This window comes from Anolis carolinensis, chromosome 4 (assembly GCF_035594765.1).
Source record: "Anolis carolinensis isolate JA03-04 chromosome 4, rAnoCar3.1.pri, whole genome shotgun sequence".
NCBI lineage: Eukaryota > Metazoa > Chordata > Lepidosauria > Squamata > Dactyloidae > Anolis > Anolis carolinensis.
In genome coordinates this window covers 251,748,918-251,771,141 of record NC_085844.1, presented here as the reverse complement: position 1 = coordinate 251,771,141, position 22,224 = coordinate 251,748,918, and the positions used below count along the sequence as shown (strand labels likewise).

The following is a 22,224-nucleotide window of genomic DNA, read 5'->3' as shown; positions in this document are numbered from 1 at the left end:
TTGGGAGCTGTAGTTTTCCAAGTTGGGAGGTATAGTTTTCCAAGGTGGGAGGTATAGTTTTCCAAGGTGGGAGGTATAGTTTTCCGAGTTGGGAGGTATATTTTTCCAAGTTGGGAGGTATTGTTTTGCAAGTTGGGAGGTATAGTTTTCCTAGTTGGGAACTGTAATTTTCCAAGGTCTTCCTTTTTTCTTTGTTCTTTTGCAAAAGAGTGCTGGGGCCTCACTAAACTACAACTCCCAGGATTGCATAGCACTCATTTGTGAAAGTTAAAGCGGTATCAACCTGGATTAATTCTAGTGTAGATGTAAACGTTTTGGAGATGTATTATTGCATCAACCTCCCTTTGCTACTTCCTCCCTGAGCAGACCTGTGTATAAAACATTCAAATAAATTATTCATCATCATCATCATCATCATCATCATCATCACCACCACCACCACCACCACCACCACCACCACCATCATCATCATCATCATCATCACCACCACCACCACCACCACCATCATCATCATCATCATCATCATCATCATCATGCAGCATCTCTCTTAAATTACTGCCACGGAACCTTTGACGCGTGATGCAGTTTCCGGGGGAAGAATAAGGCAGCCGGACCGGAAGCAGCTGGAGACACCCACGTGGGTGGTGCCGCTCAGGAAGAGCGCTTCGGCCTGTCAATGGGGAGAAGGTTGATTGATTGATTGGCAGGGAGAGTCATCGATTGGTGCAGCCAGCTGGGGTCTTTCCTTGTCTTTTGCTCCCCAGGTAATAATAATAATAATAATAATAACAACAGATTGATAAATATGATGACGATGGCTATTATACCATAATATACAGTAGAGTCTCACTTATCCAACATAAACGGGCCGGCAGAACGTTGGATAAGTGAATATGTTGGATAAGAAGGAGAGATTAAGGAAAAGCCTATTAAACATCAAATTAGGTTATGATTTTACAAATTAAGCACCAAAACATCATGTTATACAACAAATTTGACAGAAAAAGTAGTTCAATACGCAGTAATGCTATGTAGTAATTACTGTATTTACGAATTTAGCACCAAAATATCACGATGTATTGAAAACATTGACTACAAAAATGTGTTGGATAATCCAGAATGTTGGATAAGTGAGACTCTACTGTAGATTGAATATTCCTGATCCAGAATATGCTTGGGATCAGATCTTTACGGATTTTGGACTATATTTATACAATACATGTAGGCATGTAATGAAATATTTTGGACTCAGCTGAAGCTGAAAAGAAAATTCACTGATGTTTCATAGGGACATCGAAGTTCATTTTATATTCTCTCTCTCTCTCTCTATATATATATATTTGTATGTGTGTATTATAGTCACTTTATACTTATTTATTATAGGCATTTTATTTATTTATTATTTTATTTATTATTATTTATCCAGTTTTATTTATTTATTTTTATTATTTATTTTTATTATTTATCTATTTATTTTATTTTATTTGCAACATTTCTCTCCCGAGGGAGACTCAAGGCAGCTTACAACACCCGGCAAGATTCAATGCCAAACGATCAACAAAATTAACAACACATTAAAAACCATTAACAGTCACCAGTAAAAAATACATTATACAAACATTATAAAGCATTAAAAACATATAAATTACTTAATTCCATTCTTGCAAGAACATTGTGCATAGACATATATATAGGTATATATATATAAATATAGGTCCTTTTATACTCAATGTATCTGTAGTTCTCAACCTTCCTAATGCCGTGACCCCTTAATCCACTTCCCCATGTTGTGGTGACCCCCAACCATAAAATTATTTTTGTTGTTACTTCGCAACTGTCATTTTGCTACTGTCATGAATTGCAGTTTAATATCTGATATGCAGGATGTATTTTCATTCACTGGACCATATTTGGCTCAAATACCCAATACTCCCAAATTTGAATACTGGTGCGGTCAGTGGGAGAATGATTTTGTCATTTGGGAGTTGTAGTTGCTGGGATTTATAGTTCACCTACAATCAAAGAGCATTCTGAATTCCACCAATGATGGAATTGAACTTAACCTGTCACACAGAACTCCCATGACTAACAAGAAATACTTGTTAGTATTTGGTAGTTAGGCTTTGGTGGGCATTGACTTTGAGTTTGGGAATTGTAGTTCACCTACATCCAGATTGCCCTGTGGACTCAATGATGGGTCTGGACCAAACTTGGCACTCAATATGCCCAATGTGAACACTGGTGGAGTTTGGGGGAAAATACACCCTGACATTTGGGAGTTGTAGTTGTGGGATTTGTAGTTCACATACAATCAAAGAGCCCCTTGAACCCCAACAACGATAGATACTCTTGTAGAGTTTTCTTTGAGTAGATTTATTCAGAGGTTTGCCATTTGCTTTCCTTTATAGTGAGAAAAGTATGATTTGCTGGATGGCCATCTGTCGGGGTTGCTTTGATTGTGCTTTTCCTGTATAACAGAAGGGGGTTGGACTAGATGGCCCATGTGGTCTCTTCCAACTATTATTTTATACCACACAGAGCTGATAAAATGCCTCATTCAATAATCATGGCTATACTTCTGTGCCATGATCAAGGATATAGTTCTTGCTGTGCATTAAAATTGGCCCCAACTCACTTCACCAACACAAAAATGATGTTTTATTTATTTATTTATTTGTGACATTTATATCCCACCCTTCTTACCCCGAAGGGGACTCAGGGCGGCTTACAAGTCATATGTACATACAATATTATTTGTATAGCACAATATTATTTGTATAAGCATTATATACAGTACAGTCTCACTTATCCAACACTCGCTTATCCAATGTTCTGGATTATCCAACGCATTTCTGTAGTCAATGTTTTCAATACATTGTGATATTTTGGTGCTAAATTCGTAAATACAGTAATTACTACATAGCATTACTGTGTATTGAACTACTTTTTTCTGTCAAATTTGTTGTATAACATTATGTTTTGATGCTTAATTTGTAAAATCATAACCTAATTTGATGTTTAATAGGCTTTTTCTTAGTCTCTCCTTATTATCCAACATATACGCTTATCCAACATTCTGCTGGCCTGTTTACGTTGGATAAGCAAGACTCTACTGTATTGCTATATTGTGCTATAACACTATAATGTAATATTATTAGTAATATTACATGTAATATAAATATACCATTATAATAATGTATTATTATTATATTGTAATACATTATAATATTAATATTATATGCATATACAATATATTATATTATTAGTATAGTACAATATGATTATTATATACAGTAGAGTCTCATTAATCCAAGCCTCACTTATCCAAGCCTCTGGATAATCCAAGCCATTTTTGTAGTCAATGTTTTCAAAATATTGTGATATTTTGGTGCTAAATTCGTAAATACAGTAATTACAACATAACATTACTGCGTATTGAACTACTTTTTCTGTCAAATTTGTTGTAAAACATGATGTTTTGGTGCTTAACTTGTAAAATCATAACCTAATTTGATGTTTAATAGGCTTTTCCTTAATCCCTCCTTATTATCCAAGATATTCGCTTAACCAAGCTTCTGCTGGCCCGTTTAGCTTGGATAAGTGAGACTCTACTGTATTACTATATTGTTATGTGGATTGTTTATGTCAAATAAATAATAAAATAATTTCAAAACAAAAAAGGAGGAAGAGAGCCATTTCCCTTCAAATGATGAGTCTACTTCGCTCTATGCTTCTATGATACCAGGCCTACTGGTAGTTGGCAGTTCTGGAAAGTCCAAGTCCTCTAAATTTGTCCTCGCAAGCCTCCCTTTTAGGTGTCATATGATTGGTGTATTTGTTTTCTATGATGTTTCCAGAAAGATGTTGCCTTGTCCACCCTTGGAAAGAAAATTCCTGAAATTGCAACTTGTTATAGTTGTTGTTGTTGTCGTTGTTAAAGGAGCTGCTTCTGCTAAAGATGCTGCCCTTCCGTGGCCTCGTGTTGGGGACCCGGTTCCTCTGTCCCAAATTTCTGGGTTGGACCTCGCTCCCAGCATCCCAGGCTTGGATTTCCACATGCGGACTGGAGTCTGGAGCAAGTGTGGAAGGAGACGCTGGAGGCAAGGGAAGCTTGGAAGCCTTTCAGGCTAAGTTGGCAACTGGACCGTCTTTGCAGCAGTTCCTCCAAGGGGCTGCTCCTCCTGTGCAGGGAGCCCACCACTTGCCCACTGGAGCAGAGGAGACCTCAGCATCTTATCTTGATCCCAACACCTTTACAGGATCACCTGGGAAAGGTGAGTGATGCTCCTCCCTTGCTTTCTCATGTCACGTAAATACCAGATATCTTCTTGAGGTTTTAGACAACATCACAGACCTCCAAAAACAAAATTACTTGCAGGTAACTGTAACTAAGTAGCTGTAACTAACAGGTAATTAAGTTGCTTGCATCTTGGAAAAGCTGCAAACAACTTAGTTACCTGTAACTAATCCTTCTTTGGAGGTTTCTGATACTCCTCTCTTGCTTTCTCATTCTACATAAATGCCATCTGCCTTCCTGAAGTTTGCAACAGCTGAGCTTGGAAGAGTTGAAGGCAGCTTAGGCCCCTTCTACACTGCCATATAACATCCAGATTATCATCTTTGAACTGGATTATATGGCAGTGTAGACTCATATAATCCAGTTCAGTACAGATAAAGTGGATTATCTGCTTGGATTATATGGCAGCGTAGAAGGGGTTTTAGAAAGCATCTTGTCTGTAGAGTTGATGCAGTTTGGCCCCACTTTAACTACCAGGGCTCAATGCTATGGAATTCTGGAAGTTGTAGTTTCATTCTTTTTGGCCACATATGCCAAAGAGTGCTGGGGACTCTCCAAACTACAATTTTCAAGATTTATTTATTTATTTGCAACATTTATGACCCGCCCTTCTCACCCGAGGGGACTCAGGGCGGCTTACAAAAATTGGCAAAATGTAATACCCAAATTGCAATCATAAAAACAAAACAATATAAACAGATCCATTAATAACATTATTAAAACACATTATAAAAACCTTAAAAACGCATATATAATTAATTCCATGGTATGGATCCCTGGAAGTTAAAGTAGTGTCAGATTGCATTCTTTCCAAAATGTAAAAGCACCTATCTGTAACCTATTTTGTCTTGGAGGTTTATTACAAACAGCCCTTGCCTTGTTCTCTCTTGCTGTTTATGGGTACTTTGATTGTGCATTTTTTGCATAGCATGGGGTTGGACTAGATGGCCCATGTGATATCTTCCAAGTCTGTTAGTCTGTGATTCTATGAAATGCCACATACTTTCCTGAGCAGTGTGTCCTTGGTGATAGTAGAGCATGGAAGGACTGCAAACAACTCAGGGTGCCTCTGCACTGTAGAATGAATACAGTTTGACACCAGTTTAACTGCCATGTCTCAATGCTATGGAGTTTGGCAAGGCACCCACAGTTTTTGGAAGAGAAGACTCAAGACCTTGTAAAACTACCAATCCCATAGTTCTATTGTATTGACCCACGCTAGTTCAAGTGGTGTCAAACTACATAATGCTACAGTATAGATCAGGCATGGACAAACTTCGGCCCTCCTTCAAGTATTTTGGACCATAACTCCCACAACCAACTGTTAGGAATTGTCAAAGTGAAAGTCCAAAACACCTGGAGGGCTCAAGTTTGCCCGTGTTTGGTATGGATGCGCCCGATGTCTCAGAATACTAATCTATATATATAAAAGAGTGATGGCATCACGGCGACCCACAAAACAACAAAACTACAGGCCCCTCAACCTCGAAATTTGACAACACAACCCATCATCCACGCCTCTAGGTTGATACAACAAAAAGAAAAGAAAAATAAAGTCCTAATTAGAGAGAGAGGAATAATTGCTTTTATCCAATTGCTGCCAGTTAGAAGGCTAAGCTCCTCCAACTTGGTCTCCTAGCAACCCAATAAAAAATAATAAAAAACACTAAAAGTTAATACAATAAAATACTATAATAACAGAAAATAACTAAAAATAATACAAGAAAATAATAAAATATAATAAATAAAGATATAACTTACAATAAAATTAATAAAAAAGTGCAAATAACGTCAAATAAAAACTACACAACAATTTTTAACCAATACCACCACCACTTTGCCACAGCAACGCGTGGCCGGGCACAGCTAGTATAATATAATATAATATATATTAATATATAATATTCCATCTTCTCTCCTGTACCATCTGTTGGGGGCCCCTCCCCCCAGTAACATGCTATGCTAGTTATATAATGTGTGTGTGTGTGTGTGTGTGTGTGTATATATATAGTATATAATATGCAATATTAAGTAAAATAATATATAATAAAAGTTAATATTGTATATACATATAATATTGATAATAATGTTATAATGTAATAAAATATAAAACTAATAATTATTTAATATAATATTAATTATATATTATATATTACAAGTAATATTACAATATAGTGGTATAGTACAATATAGTAATATATAATGCTAATATTGTGCTGTGCTAATAATATAATATATTGTATGTACATTTAATTTGTAAACCGCTCTAAGACCCCTTCGCAGTGAGAAGGGCGAGATATAAATGTCATGAATAAATAAATAAAAACGGTTTTGCTGGAAGGAAAAGGTCTTTTTCTGTCAGTGAAAATCAGTTATAGATTCTGGAAGCAACTCCTTCTTTTAACAAAATAAGAAATCATTGGAATTAATCAAAGTATTCTCTTCTTGGGCCTTTTCAGCCCCTTACCAAAAGGAATCCACTATTCTCTTTTTCTATTTCTTTGCCTCCTTCCAGTGTATTTGGAGACCTATGGCTGCCAGATGAATGTCAACGACACAGAGATTGCCTGGTCCATTCTCCAGAGAAGCGGCTACCAGAGGACCACCAGACTGGAAGAGGTAGATCTGGGTCTTCAAAAAGAGGTTGAGTGGTCCACTTTAAAGGCTGCTTTAATCCTGGACTCCTACAAGGAGATTGGAGAATAGAGTTGGACTGGACGGTATGTTCCAACCCTGCAGTTTTGTGATGTTGTCATTCTTCCTCTGCTCCAACAGGCCGATGTGATTCTGCTTGTGACATGCTCCATCAGGTAAGAATGGGATGAGAGTTGGTTTCCCTAGTGATACTAAACTGGTCCATCACAAGTTGCCTAGCAGATAATGACCAACATATAATTTGGCATACCCATCAGCCTCTCCATCTTTGTTATCACTGAATCACTACCCAAGTCAAGCTATGAGAGTTTGGGGTTGATAATCTATACATATAATAAAAGTTAAAATGTGTATGTGTGTATGTGGAGGAGGTGTCCACTTACACAGACAGCCTCCCTTTGGCCTCCACAAACAGCTCTAGTTCCCACTGAACAGGAGACACCAATTCCACAGACATGTAGGTTATAGTGAGCGCCATGAACATGGAGCCCAAACCCTGCCCGTGTCCTCCACAAACACCATCCTGCCCCCCACCCAAGGGAAGGCTTTCATGTGGGGACCATTTCATCCTAGATGTTTTGTTTTTCCTCCAGAATGGACATCCCAGGGTTCCTTAATTTGCATGACCCTGCCCACTGCCTCTCCCTTAACCCTTTCCTAACTTTTCCTATGGCACACAGTTAGCAGAGGAATTGATCGGCAACTAAACATACTAGAGAGGTCTGGGGAGAAATTGACCATGATTTATAGGAGTTGTACTTGACCTACATCCAGAGAGCACTGTGAACCCAACCAATGATGAATCTGGACCACACTTGCCATGGATAATGGGACTTGCATTACCTTCACTGATACTGTGACCCCCACTGACAATGGACTGGGACCCATCTTGGCATAGAGAAGCCCCAAGACCAACTGAACATACTGCAGGGGTTAGTGGGAGTTATAGTTCACCCTTATCCAGAGAGCCCTCAACCCACCTAACAATGGATGTGGACCAAACTTGGCACACAGACCCAACATGGCCAACTGTTAATACTGTCATGGTTTGGGGGTGATTACCTTGGGAATCTGGGAGTTGTAGTTCACCCTTATCCAGAGAGCCCTGAACCCAGCCAGCAACGGATCTGGACCAAACTTCAGTGATATTACCTAACATCCCAAAAACAAACAATGGCTTCTTCTAATAACCAGGGCACCCCAAGCTAGTAATAATAATAATTCTTACCCATTTCCCCCCAAGGTTCATAGTAGGCTGCAATATAATGAAAATACAGTAGGCAACAGCATAAGACAATTTAAAACACATAATTTGAAATATATAAACATAAGAATAGAACACACCTTAAAAATAACAAATTTTATATTCTGTAACACAATTTTTGTTGCTGGGTTATAAACATAATTTCCTAATTGGTTCTATCATAAAAACATGGGAAAATTTATTAAACTGCAAAAACTTTGTTCTTGCGGGACATCCTGCAGCACATTTTCCTCAAGTCTTCCAATGCAAACCTCATAAAGTCTCAACCAATTCAACATAGTTTGTGGCATCCACAACAACAAAGTTTCTGGAGTAGAACAACTCCTTCCAAAGTAAGTACTGATCAATTAAACAGGAAATAACACTTTCGAACCAGGAACAGAAAGTTTTTGAATTTGTGTTACATAGGGTTATTATATGTATTTATACAAATACAAACAATAAAATAGAATTAAACATAAAAATATTTAAAATACATACCTAAACACAATGTAACCATTAATTATTAAGTCCAATAAAATCAATATCCATTAATAGGTAAAACCATTAACAATTAATGAACCCCCATTTTGGGGGTCCTCCAAACTTTCCAGGTCATTTCAGATTCTGCATCCATGTATTCAAACTTCCATAGCTTGAAAATACCACGATTTTGCCATTTGATATTAGGGGCTACCAGGCATGGGCAAACCTAGGCTCTCCAGGTGTTTTGGACTTCATCTCCACAATTCTTAACATGCCTGGGCTCTACCATTTTACTGTGCCAATGAATATTGTGAGACTTTAGCATCCATGTCTCTCCAGGGCATTTTGATAGCTTTCCAGCCTATATAGGAAATCCATCAGAGAAAAAAGAGTTTCAAACCCTTCCCTGATCTCTTTCTTCCCAGGGAGAAGGCTGAGCAGACGATCTGGAACCGCCTGAAGCATCTCAAGACTCTGAAGCTGAAGCGGCCTGCCTCGCAAGGAGCGCTCCGGATTGGGATTTTGGGTAAGGGAAGAGCTCTTTTGCGTAATGGGATTGCCAGGAGGAGGAGGCACAAGCTGGGGCAGGTTAAGCTTCCCTTCTCTGGAATTCTGGGATCTGAAACTCTCCAAAATTTGACAACATTGGTGATTGAAATCATGACATCTCTTGGCAATGTTTGCAAACTTCCTTCAATGCATAAAATGTTTTAAAATATTGTGTATAATACTGTCTTTGGACTTTGTGTGCAAGATGTCTATGAAGCATTGATTAGTTTTGCGTTTAGACTTGGGTTAGGCAAGTAGACCCAAATCTGAAATGCAGAATGCTTCTGGTCCTTAGCATTTCAGATAAGGAATACTCAGCCTGTAAGAAATTTAGGAAAAAAATCTGTTCCTGTTTTGAAAGTGTTATTTCCTGTTTTATTGTGCGATACTTACTTTGAAAGTACAGTAGAGTCTCACTTATCCAAGCTAAACGGACCGGCAGAAGCTTGGATAAGCGAATATCTTGGATAATAAGGAGGGATTAAAGAAAAGCCTATTAAACATCAAATTAGGTTATGATTTTACAAATTAAGCACCAAAGCATCATGTTATACAACAAATTTGACAGAAAAAGTAGTTCAATACGCAGTAATGTTATGTTGTAATTACTGTATGTACGAATTTAGCACCAAAATATCACGATATATTGAAAACATTGACTACAAAAATGGCTTGGATAATCCAGAAGCTTGGATAAGCGAGGCTTGGATAAGTGAGACTCTACTGTAGTTGTTTTACTCCAGAAACTGCGTTTTTGTGGCTGCTGCAAACTAGGTTGAATTGACTGAACTCGATGAGATATTCATTGAAAAACAGAGCAAAATGTGCTTCATGATGTCCTGCAAAAACAAAACTTTTGCAGTTCAATAAACTTTTCCCATGATTTTATGATAGATACAATTAGGAAATGACATTTATAACCTAGGAACAAAAACTGTGTTACATAGTGTAATGTAAATGAAGTTATTATTATGATTATGATTGTGTTTATTTATACTTCGCTTTTTCACTCCACAAGGAGATTCAAAGCAGTTTACACTAAAAGCATTTTAATGTGTTGGAAAACGAAGGTGAGAACAATTAGAACAGTGTTAAGCTAACACAGGCCAACACACATTTTGGTGCCTCCAATGTTAGCCCTGTTTCTGAGTATGCTTGATCTGCCAGTTCCAAAAATGGCACCCTATCAGCTCTATTCTTTGAGATACAGAATACGTACAGTAGAGACTCACTTATCCAACGTTCTGGATTATCCAACGCATTTTTGTAGTCAATGTTTTCAAAACATCATGATATTTTGGTGCTAAATTCGTAAATACAGTAATTACTACATAGCATTACTGCATATTGAACTACTTTTTCTGTCAAATTAGTTGTATAACATGATGTTTTGGTGCTTAATTTGTAAAAGCATAACCTAATTTGATGTTTAATAGGCTTTCCCTTAATCCCTCATTATCCAACATATCCGCTTATCCAACATTCTGCCGGCCCGTTTATGTTGGATAAGTGAGACTCTACTGTACCATTTACCATTGGCCATCTGCTTGCCCATAGAAAATAGTAAAAAGTTTCTGAACAAATCTGTAAGCAAGAAGGTGCCATATTTACAGTGGGCTCTGCAGAAATTGCTTCAGCTGTACATCATAAAAAGGAAAATCAGAATGTTCAGCAAACCTTGCAAATGCTGATTTAGTTATCAGTAAATGTTTGATTTTTAATACCTATATTATATACAGTTGAGTCTCGGTTATCCAATATAAACGGGTGGGCAGAATGTTGGATAAGTGATAATGTAGGATTATAGGGAGGAATCGCTCACTCACCTGCCCTTTCTGCGTTCTCCAGACCCTGGGTCCCTATCCTGCTCATTCCGACAGCAACCGTCACCTTTGCCGCCCTAGCTTGCTCACCGGGCCAGAGCCTGGTTTATTTATTTCAAATATTTCTATCCCGCCCTTCTCACCCGGAGGGACTCTTAATGGTTTAGCCATTAAGAACCAGCCCGGTGAGTGAGTGAGTGAGCGAGCGAGGGAGTAGGAGTCTGGAAGAGGCAGCCAGGCTCCTGCTACCACTTTTGCTGCCCTCCCTCACTCGCTCACTCACCAGGCCGGGTCCTCGTTCTGCCGCCGCCTCTGCTGGGACCTGGCCCAGTGAGCGAGTGTTTGAGCGAGGGAGGGTGGGTGAGTGAACGAGAGAGGGAGAGCGGGCTGCAAAGGGGACAGAGGCGGCAAAAGCAGGAGCATGGAAGAGGCGGCCAGGCTCCTGCTTCTGCCGCTGCTGCCGCCTTTGCATCTGCTGTCCCTTCCTCACTCACCCACCCTCCCTCACTTGCTTGCTCACTCACCAGGCCAGGTCCCAGCAGTGGCGGCAGAAGCAGGACCTGACCTGGTGAGTGAGTGAGGGAGGGAGTGAGGGAGGGAGGGAGGGAGGGAGGGCGGCAAAAGTGGCGGCAGGAGCAAGAGCCTGGCTGCCTCTTCCAGGCTCCTGCTTCTGCCGCCGCTGTCGCTTTTACAGCCCGCCCTCCCTCCCTCCCTCTCTCTCTCGCTTACTCACCTGCCCTCCTCCCTTACTCACTCGCTCACTCACTGGGCCGGGGCCTGGTGAGTGAGCCATCTAACACTGCAGTGGACATTACTTGGAATCTTAGTTCAGTGAAGGCAATTTTTATGGAGTATGGCTTAAGTTTAGTCAGATATCTGGCTCTAAAACATTCGGATTTCAACAAAGGGAACCATGGGAAGAATTTTAAACTTCTGACTGATTGCAGATCCTTTCTTGAGTTTTATATACAGTATAAACTCATTTATCCAAGCCTCGCTTATCCAAGTTTCTGGATTATCCAAGTCATTTTTGTAGTCAATGTTTTCAATATATCGTGATATTTTGGTGCTAAATTCGTAAATACAGCAATTACAATATAACATTACTGCCTATTGAACTGCTTTTTCTGTCAAATTAGTTGTATAACATGATGTTTTGGTGCTTAATTTGTAAAACCATAACCTAATTTGATGTTTAATAGGCTTTCCCTTAATCCCTCCTTATTATCCAAGATATTCGCTTATCCAAGCTTCTGCTGGCCCGTTTAGCTTGGATAAGTGAGACTCTACTGTACCTCTAAACCCAGGGGTGCATAAAATATTTTCAGTTGGAAAGGGATCACAACAAGTGGGAAAAGTGATCCAGCTCATGCCTGCTGTTCTCTTCTCTTTAAAGGCTGCATGGCTGAGAGGCTCAAGGAGAAGATCCTGGACCGGGAGCGTTTGGTGGACGTTGTGGCCGGTCCGGACTCCTACCGGGACCTTCCCCGCCTCCTGACTGTGGCCGAATCTGGCCAGCAAGCAGCCAACGTCCTGCTCTCTCTAGAGGAAACGTATGCTGACATCCTGCCCGTCCAGACCAACCCCAGCTCCACCTCGGCCTTCGTGTGAGTTCAAGGGGGGTCTTTCTGCTTCATCAGGCTCAGCTGGTGGGGTTGCCTTGCAAATACCAGAGAAAGAGGTGTGAACTTATGTCCCTTACAGATGAATTGGAGGACTTGTAGGGAACCTAGAAATATTGGAGAGTTGTTCTCTCTAGGTATTTTTGGTCCTCTGGTGCAGGTTTTAAGCATGAATTTTAAACTTGTGTGTTGTTTTTAATCTCTCTTCTGTGTATTTTAATATGTATTTTATAGAAATACATTTTAATATGTATCTTTTATAGAAATATGTAGATTTATATAATTTTTTTTCCAGTGCTTATGTTTTAATTATGTTGTGACCTGCCTCAAGGAGAGATGGTTAAGAAATAACATAATTATAATTATTATTATATTTCCATCTCCAGTATTTATATGCAAATATTCCAAAATCACAAACTAGTAATAATAATAATAATAATAATAATAATAATAATAATAATAATTTCTTAGCCATCTCTGCCCACGGCTAAAGATGGGTCACGGCACAGTCAAAAACACACAAATCCTATAAAAATTCTTTAAAAACACATATTAAAATGCAGTTTCAAAAAAAGATATATATCATATATGGTCCTGGATATTTCAGATAAGAGATACTCAATCTATCTCATGTTTTAGTTTATTATATCTTATTGGATTGTTTCTGTTTTGTTTTTATTTCGATGCTTAATTTTTTTGTTGTAAGTTTACTGTTGTTACTGTGCATTATCCTGTTTTATTTTTGATGTGTTTGTACTCATTTGAGGCATTGAATGTTTGCCTTTGTGTGTGTGTGTCTGTGTGTGTGTGTGTGTGTGTGTGTGTGTGTGTGTAGAAACCACCCTGAGTCCCTTTGGGGTGAGAGGGCAGTCTAGAAATAAAGTTTTTTATTATTATTACTACTACTGCTACTACTACTATCCAGGTTTTCTTTCATATTTTAGTTATAATCTCAAATATTTTTAGGAGTATCCTAAAATGATAGTACTGCTTTTCCAGTGCTGGACTGTAGAAAAGGCTTATCTGTGGATGACATACTCAGTGCTCATATTTTAGGTTCTGAAAGTTTATCTCTCTAAAATGAATATGGAAGCTTTCACATCACCTTCTACCCCCTTTCTCCCTCTCTCCCTTTCTTTCTTTCTTTCTTTCTTTCTTTCTTTCTTTCTTTCTTTCTTTCTTTCTTTCTCCTTCTCACTGGCTTTGCTTCCTCCGCAGGTCCATCATGCGCGGCTGTGACAACATGTGCACCTATTGCATTGTGCCATTCACCCGCGGGCGCGAGCGGAGCAGGCCCATCGTCTCCATCCTCCAAGAAGTACAGATGCTCTCAGATCAGGTGCTGTTTCCACTTGCAATCTATTTATTTATTTATTTACAGTATTTATATTCCGCCCTTCTCACCCCGAAGGGGACTCAGGGTGGATTACAATGCACATATACATGGCATTCAGTGCCATTAGACATACAACATATAGACACACACAGAGGCAATTTAACATTTTCCAGATTCTGGCTTCATGAGAGTATGCTGTGGGTCCCCCTGGGGGAGAAGAGCGGTATATATATCAAATAAATAAATAAATAAATATGCTCGATTCCGGCCACAGGGGGAGCTGCCACTTTATCATCCACTTGTGACTCTGAGTCCTTGATGGTATTACTTCCTCATTCCTTTCACAGCTGCTGGCAATTTTATGGTTTTGTAAATTAGTTAAATTAGTCTCCCGCATAAAGCATACCGAAATTTCCTGCTTGACAGACGCAACTGTCGTTCGGGATGCTTAGGTAAACAACAAGCTAGGCTATTAATGGTCGGGGGCTTAACCTGACCCGGGCTTCAATCTCATGACCTCTAGATTTATTGCAGCTGGCTACTAACCAAGTGCTTTCCTAATACAGTAGAACCTCTACTTAAGAGCATCCCAACCTAAGAGCATTTTGAACTAAGAGCCCTGGGGTTGTTTTGTCATACAAGCAGCATTTTGAGTTAAGAGTGAGCTCTAGAGTCCAATGCTTTAGGGCTTCAAGGGAGCAGCCTCTGGGCCTCGTGCTCTTGTCTGCTTTGGAAGATTGCTGTCCACTTTACTCTTACCTGCTTTGAGGAACTTTGCGTTAATTGACTGTGTTTGGTTTTTATTGCTGGTCTGTTTGGTTTTATGAAGAGAGAGAGCAAGAGAGGGAAGGAGGCTGGAATGAGGACAGGATGAAGACCTCTTTACTCTGTGCTTCCTTATCACAACTTTCTGCTTCTAGCATTTTAAAGCTGATCTTTCTTTTTGTTATTGTTGCATGTGAGCATTTATTTATACATTATTTGTTATTTATAAAGTACAATTTCTTATTTAAAAACACAGCAAAAACAATGGAGGGGGCTGGCTCATTAATCCAGAATGATTCGCCCACATTTATGACAGGCATCCTCACAACCTCTGAGAATGCCTGCCATAAATGTGGGTGAAATATCAGGAGAGAATGCTTCTGGATCTTGGCCATACAGCCCGGAAAACTCATAGCAACCCACTTTCAATAAGCTTCAAGGGAAGAGCTTCAGTGGGATTCTGGAACTGCAGAGACATTTTGCAAAGGTTTTCACCAAACATTGGTGTGACTCTGTACCTTTTGCAGATTTAGTCACTCCTTCTTGGGTATTACCTGTATTTATTAAAGTCTAATACACCGTCGAATCTAAGGCACACCTCAGTTTTCAAAGCACTGAAACCAAAAAAAAGTATTTGCTGCTGAATATAATACACAAAAAGCGGCAAGAAGTGCACTCTTTGTAATTTGGCCCCAAAAAGTGCACATTACAGTGGCTACCTGCTTAGAATTCCTTCCTTAAAAACAAAAGTGTTGGAACATCAAAGTTTCAGTAATGGAAAATAAAACCTTGGGCGCATCTCTGCTATAGAATGAAATCACTTTAATTGCCTTAGTTCAATACAGTGAAATCATGGGGGGTGTAGTTTGACAACATCTTCAGCCTTCTCTGGCAAAGAATGCTAATGCCTCAGCAAACTACAAATCCCAGGATGGCATTGTATTGAGCCATTACATTAGAAGTTGTGTCCCTCAAATAGGATCTCCAGTTGCTCCTATAGAAGCTTCCTCTTTTGCTCAGAACCAAGATTACCGTATTACGTGAATCTAACGTGCACTCGAATTTCTGCAAGGTAATTTAGCAAAAAAAGAAAAGAAAAAGTGAGCATTAGATTTGAGTAAATAGGGTAGTTTTGCTGGGATGTGATGCTTCTTTTCCGGACACTGACCAGTTTCTCATCCTTTCCAGGGCGTGAAGGAAGTGACTCTTTTGGGCCAGAACGTCAACAGCTACCGGGACGTCTCTGAGGTCCAGTTTCTCTCGTCGGCCCCGAGTCACTTAAGCCGCGGCTTCAGCACTGTCTACAGGCCCAAGCAGGGTGGACTGAGGTTTGCAGAGCTCTTGGACCGAGTCTCGGTAATCGACCCAGAGATGAGGATCCGTTTCACCTCCCCGCACCCCAAGGACTTCCCTGACGAGGTGGGTTTGGACCCATGGAGCTGTGATGGCAGGGATGGCCTCTCGCCAGGGGCACGTGGTTCATAGAATCATATTGTTGGAAGGGACCCCCAGAGGCCATCCAGTCCAGCCCCCTTCTGCCAGGTAGGAAGACACAAACTAAGCCCTCTCAACAAATGAACACTGCATATGCAGAGCTTGCTCAATATCCTGTTAAAATGATAGGATCTTAGAGTTAGAAGGGGCCACAAAAGTAATCTTGTCTAGCCTCCTGCCATGCAGGAATGCACAACGATATCATTCCTAAAATGTGACCATCACATCTTGTTATGAATACTTTTAAACTCTAAAAAGCATTAAAAAGGTTATTTTATTTCGTTCACAATCAGATAGGGGTATACCACAGAGCAACACTGAAAAAGAAGGTAGACATATGCAGGTCTAACGGTTGACCAAACTGCTAAACTTTGCAGAATTTGATAACCTAACTTGTCTTTTTAGAAATAAAACAATACATTTTGTTGAGTCCTGGTCCACCTCTCTCATCTCTTAAGGTTCTTTTGGATCCTGATCCTGCCCTCTCCTTTCCAACTTGGTTCTATTTGCAAATTTGATATTCGTGCAGACTGTCTGATGGTTCCCTTCCAAAATGCGAATGCTTTCTTGTTTCTTGGCAGGTCTTCCAGCTGATGAAGGAAAGGCACAACATCTGCAAACAGCTGCACCTCCCGGTCCAGAGCGGCAGCTCACGCATCTTGGAGGCCATGAGGAGAGGGTGAGCTGAGCCTTGAAAGACCATAAATCTTTATATTATTTCAGAATTTAAAATATTGGCATATTATACATCAGGCTGTTAGGAATTGTGGGATTTGAAGTCCAAAACACCTGAAGGGAGGGCTGAAGTTGGCCCATGTGTGTGATTGGATCTGCATATCCCTTCAGTCACAGGTAGACTGCGGGCAAAACAAAACAAATATATTTATTTGTTAATTGCATTCATCTAAATGAATGGAGCAATTCTTATTCCCTTTGGACCCACTTCTGCTGTCTCACTCCACTTGTTCTTTTCAGATACACACGGGAAGCTTACCTGGAGCTCGTCCACCATGTCCGGGACTCTTTACCGGGTAGATTGCAGTTATTTTATGCTCTTGTTTGAAGTATACATATCAATCTTCAATATTCTTTGAATCAATATGCAGTAAGCCCTCCGTGATAGCAGAAACCATATCTATAATATCACTTATCCATACCTAGGAGTAAAAAAGACTTCAAGTAATTACCGTATATCGACACCAAATTGGGAGGAAGAGCCAATACTCCAGACAACAGGAGCAGAATTCAAAACCTTATTAATAGATTAGAGAGATGATTGGCCAAAACTAACAAAATGAAGTTCAACAGGGACAAATGCAAGAGACTCCCCTCAGGCAGAAAAAAGGAAATGCAAAGATACAGAATGGGGGATGATGCCTGGCTTGATAGCAGGATGTGTGGAAAATACCTTGGAGTCCTCGTGGGGAGGAAGGTGAACATGAGCCTACAGTGTGATGCGGCAGCTAAAAAAGCCAATGGGATTCTGGCCTGCATCAATAGGGGCATAGCGTCTAGATCCACGGAAGTCCTGCTCCCCATGCTCTCTTCTATTCTGCCTTGGTCAGACCACGCCTGGAATCACACTGTGTCCAGTTCTGGGCACCACAATTGAAGGAAGAGGTTGAGTCTAAGCTGGAATGTGTCCAGAGGAGGGCGACTAAAATGATCAAGGACCTGGAGAACAAGCCCTACGAGGAGCGGCTTAAAGAGCTGGGCATGTTTAGCCTGTGGAAGAGAAGGCGGAGAGGAGACAGGATGAGGGCCATGGATAAATATGTGAGGGGAAGTCCTAGGGAGGAGGGAGGAAGCTTGTTTTCTGCTGCCCTGGAACAATGACTTCAAACTACAGGAAAGGAGATTCCACCTGAACGTCAGGAAGAACTTCCTCCCTGTGAGAGCTGTTCAGCAGTGGAACTCTCTGCCCCGGACTGTGGTGGAGGCTCCTTCTTTGGAGGCTTTTAATCAGAGGCTGGATGGACATCTGTCAGGGGTGCTTTGAATGGATTTTTCTGCTTCTTGGTACAATGGGGTTGGACTGGATAGCCTGTAAGGTCTTTTCCAGCTCTGGGATTCTAGGATTCTATATTTTAATGGTGCCTGATCATGTCTGCAGCTTCAGACATGCAGTCTGGCTGGGAATGTATGGATGGAGTTATTACTGTGGATTGAATCTTCAATCTTCCATGGATCAAAATATGGCACTTAACCTCTAATATTTGCCTGTGAGTCCCACTTCCAATCTACGTTCCATATTACTTTGTAAATAGAGAGTGTCTGAGAACCACCTGCCAATCCCTATCATCGGTCGCACAATGATTACAATGAAGAACCATAATGGATCTCAGTGTATCATTCTGTATCTGGGCATAGAATCACAGAATAGTAGGACATTACAAGGGTCATCCAAGCAGGAAGACACCATCTAATCCCTCCTGGCAGATAGCCATCTGTGAAGAGCTATTAACGACTGCCACCAATTTGTAAAGGACTAATAACTACTAAGGTTCTTTCAGGCAGGAGGGAATCTTTTTATCCCACCACTGCCAACTAATTTGCGAAGATGCAGTCACCAAAGACCTTTTACCTTTTTTCCTTTCTTCTTCTTCACTTTAGATGGTAGCATAACTTAGTTTATAATATATGCGATAGAGGAACAATGTTGGAGGAACAATAACAAGTTTATTCAGGCACAGAGGTTAGTGGTTACAGTTCTCACTTAGAGGCACTTTCATTAACAGTTACAATATTAGAATAAGATAAATTAAACTCCCTAAAGTGTCACTTCTTTAACTTAAAGTACTCAGAACTTCACCCTCTGCCACTTTTAAACCGTAGTCACCCCTGTGATATACGATCACAGATTCTCTGTTCCTTACTAGGACACAGACTACATAAAATAAGTCACCAAACTTATTTTAATCCGACTCAAAATGAACAATTGAGTCTCCCTTGATCCCCTCAACCTAGGATCAATCTTCCCTGTGCCTCATCAGAGCACAGACTGAAACCTTTTTTAAACACTGTACTTCTTCATCAAAACGGCAGTTGGCTCCGCCTGCTTCTCCATAGCAACCAGCCTCTGACTGTAGAGAAGCAATAACTGCAATACTCACCCTTTTAAAACACAAACACACAATTAAACATAACATCTGCAAAGCAGAAAATAAACTTTCCCTCTGGCATCATATTGTGTATATGGATAAGTGCGGCATAAGGTCAGCATGTGGATCATTATGCTATGGTAGGCATGGGCCAACTTCAGCCCTCCGGGTGTTTTGGACTTAGGAATTATGGGAGTTGAAGTCCAAAACAGCTGGAAGGCAGAAGTTGGCCCATGTCTGCGCTACAGGGAGTTGAATTTATGTGTTTGAGCCAGTGCAGCTGTTTACCATCTGTTTCCCTGTCTCCTTCCCACCTCTGTTCTTTTTGCGGCAGGAGTGACCCTTGGCAGCGACATCATTGCTGGTTTCTGTGGGGAGACGGAGGCCGACCATCAGCAGACGGTGTCCCTCGTCCAGGAAGTCGGCTACAGGACAGCCTTCATCTTTGCGTACAGTGAGCGACAGGTAGGAACTCAGGCCAGCCTTGCATCTATTACATGTAATCAAAATGCACAAAGTTTTAAAACAACAACCTTACAGAGAATGCACCTGCCTGTGTTTTGAGATCTTCCAAAGGAGTCCCTTCTCTCTCTCAAACCACCTCCATGAGAGATATGGTCTTCCGGATGGCTGCTCCCACTCCCTTTCGCTTCTATCTTTTCATTTCCAATCTAGCAGAAGGTATGGAAGGAGAAAAACAAGCTGCCCTTCAGGGACTGTGCCTGGTTTTTATAGAGAATCTCCAGTCCTTATACTTTGGCTGATTTTTGTGGCCCAGGAGGTAGGCAAGGTAGTCCTTGTCCTGTTCTCTTAAATTTGATCTTGTCCACCATGTCCTGGTTGACTGGTTGTTGGTATTAGTTGATGTATTTTTAATGATATTTTTACTCTGCTGTTTTTAATTATTTTAATTAGATTGTTTATGTGTTACTATGTTTTTAATTGTCTTTTAGCTTGTAATCTTTGTTTATGCTGGGCATGGTAAGCCACCTCGAGTCCCTTCAGAGAGATGGCTGCAGGATATAAAAATAAAATTGTTATTATTATTATTATTATTATTATTATTATTATTATTATTATTAATACTATTATTGACACAAAGGCATGGTAAATAAGATGTATATGGTGGATTTCATATCACAAAAATCACAAGTCAAACACTTCCCAAGTGTTTAGGACTGTTTGATGTATTTTCGGATGATGCGCGCAGATCCCAGTAAGGTGGCCTTTTGCAGTTGACACATCTTAATTTTGTCAATGTTTATTGTTTCCGAATGTCAGCTGCAATCTTTTGGCACGGCTCCCAGGGTGCCGATCACCAGCAGGACCACCTGTACTGGTTTATGCCAGAGCCTTTGCAGTTCGATTTTGAGGTCCTGATAATGGCTGAGTTTTTCTTGTTGTTTTTTGTCAATTCAACTGTCACCTGGTATGGCTGATATTTCGATCTTGGCCTGAATTGCCTTTGTCCTGATGTCTTGCTCCTGGGCTGCAAGGATCAGGCCTTCTGTCTCCTTCTTCAGGGTCCCATTTGTGAGCCAGAGCCAGGTCTTCTCCTTATCAGCTTTTCCTTCCATTTTGTCAAGGAACATTCCATGCAATGCTTTGTTGTGCCAGCTGTCAGCTCTAGTTTGTAGTGCAGTTTTCTAGTACTGATTCTTTGTCTGCTGTGCTTTGAGGTGTTTTTGACTTCAATCAAAATTATTGTTGTTGTTTGCAGGGCAGACTCTAGAGTCATATAATAATAGAATAATGCACTTGGAAGAGACCACATGGACCATGTAGTCCAAGCTCCTGCCATGCAGGAAAATCACAAAGTACTCTGTGATCTTTGTGGTTGACTCTAATCCTATGTCCCCTCTCTTCTCTCAGAAAACCCGGGCCTTTCACCGGCTGAAGGACGATGTGCCTCTGGACGTGAAACGCCGCCGGGTCAAGGAGCTCACGGATGTCTTCCGGGAAGGGGCTTCCAAGGCCAACGCAGCCGCTGTGGGTCAGATGCAAGTTGTCTTGGTGGAAGGGGTGCGTACCTACTGCTGGATGGTGACTCAATGTCATCCACATGATGTTGTCAAGGACGGGAGTGGGATCCAAAATGGCCTTAACAGATGAGAGAACTGATTGGCCAAGACTAACAACAGGGAGAAATGTACGATAGTACACTTTGGTAATAAAAATTGAAATGCACAGTTACAAAACAGGTGACAGCTGGCTTGAAAGCTGTCCACGTGAAAGGGATCTAGTAGACTTAGGAGATCACAAGCCGAACATGAGTTAACAGTGTGATATGGCAACTAAAAAAGCCATAGCAATCAATAGGAGTCTTGTGTTGAGATTGAAAGAAGTCATCATCTCAGACCTCACCGGGAATAGCTTTGGTCAAACTCACCAGGAATGAACCTGCATCCCGTTCTTGGAAAGGCAAATCTAAGCTAAGGTGTCCAGAGAAGGAAGGGAGACCAAAATAGTCAAAGGCATGAAAACTATAAATCCTTATGAAGAGTGGCTTAGGGAGATGGGGATGTTCAGCTTTGAAAAGAGACGACTGAGAGCCACATTTCAGTCTTGCAACGGAGTTATTTGACAGTGGAATAGATTCAAAAGCTTGATAGTGGAGTTTTGTTTGCAAAGGTAAAAATCCTTAAGTTGCAGAGTCAGCAGAAACAAAGCCCCGAAGTAATGTGGTTAAAAATAAAAACTACATTGTAGCATAAAGGCAACAACTTTAATGCTATAACAGAAACCATAATACAGGAACAAAACAAAAACTCAGAGAGAGAGAATACAGGCAGAGTGCAAAGAATATATAAATGACAAACATAGCTCCACCTGTATCTAATTGACAAAGCTCAA

General features: G+C 40.5%; 1 protein-coding gene across 1 annotated transcript in view; it reads left to right on the top strand.

Annotated features, from left to right (window-relative positions):
- Positions 1-613: 613 nt before the first annotated feature.
- cdk5rap1 (CDK5 regulatory subunit associated protein 1) overlaps positions 614-22,224 on the top strand; it is a 25,022-nt gene continuing 3,411 nt past the window's right edge. The window contains exons 1-12 of the mRNA XM_003229347.3: positions 614-764; positions 3,941-4,274; positions 6,813-6,916; positions 7,073-7,107; positions 9,107-9,207; positions 12,450-12,660; positions 13,894-14,014; positions 15,965-16,195; positions 16,852-16,949; positions 17,246-17,301; positions 19,706-19,836; positions 21,244-21,393. Of these exons, the coding sequence (XP_003229395.1) occupies positions 3,959-4,274; positions 6,813-6,916; positions 7,073-7,107; positions 9,107-9,207; positions 12,450-12,660; positions 13,894-14,014; positions 15,965-16,195; positions 16,852-16,949; positions 17,246-17,301; positions 19,706-19,836; positions 21,244-21,393 (1,554 nt within the window). The 5' untranslated portion in view covers positions 614-764; positions 3,941-3,958. The remainder of the gene's footprint in view (positions 765-3,940; positions 4,275-6,812; positions 6,917-7,072; positions 7,108-9,106; positions 9,208-12,449; positions 12,661-13,893; positions 14,015-15,964; positions 16,196-16,851; positions 16,950-17,245; positions 17,302-19,705; positions 19,837-21,243; positions 21,394-22,224) is intronic.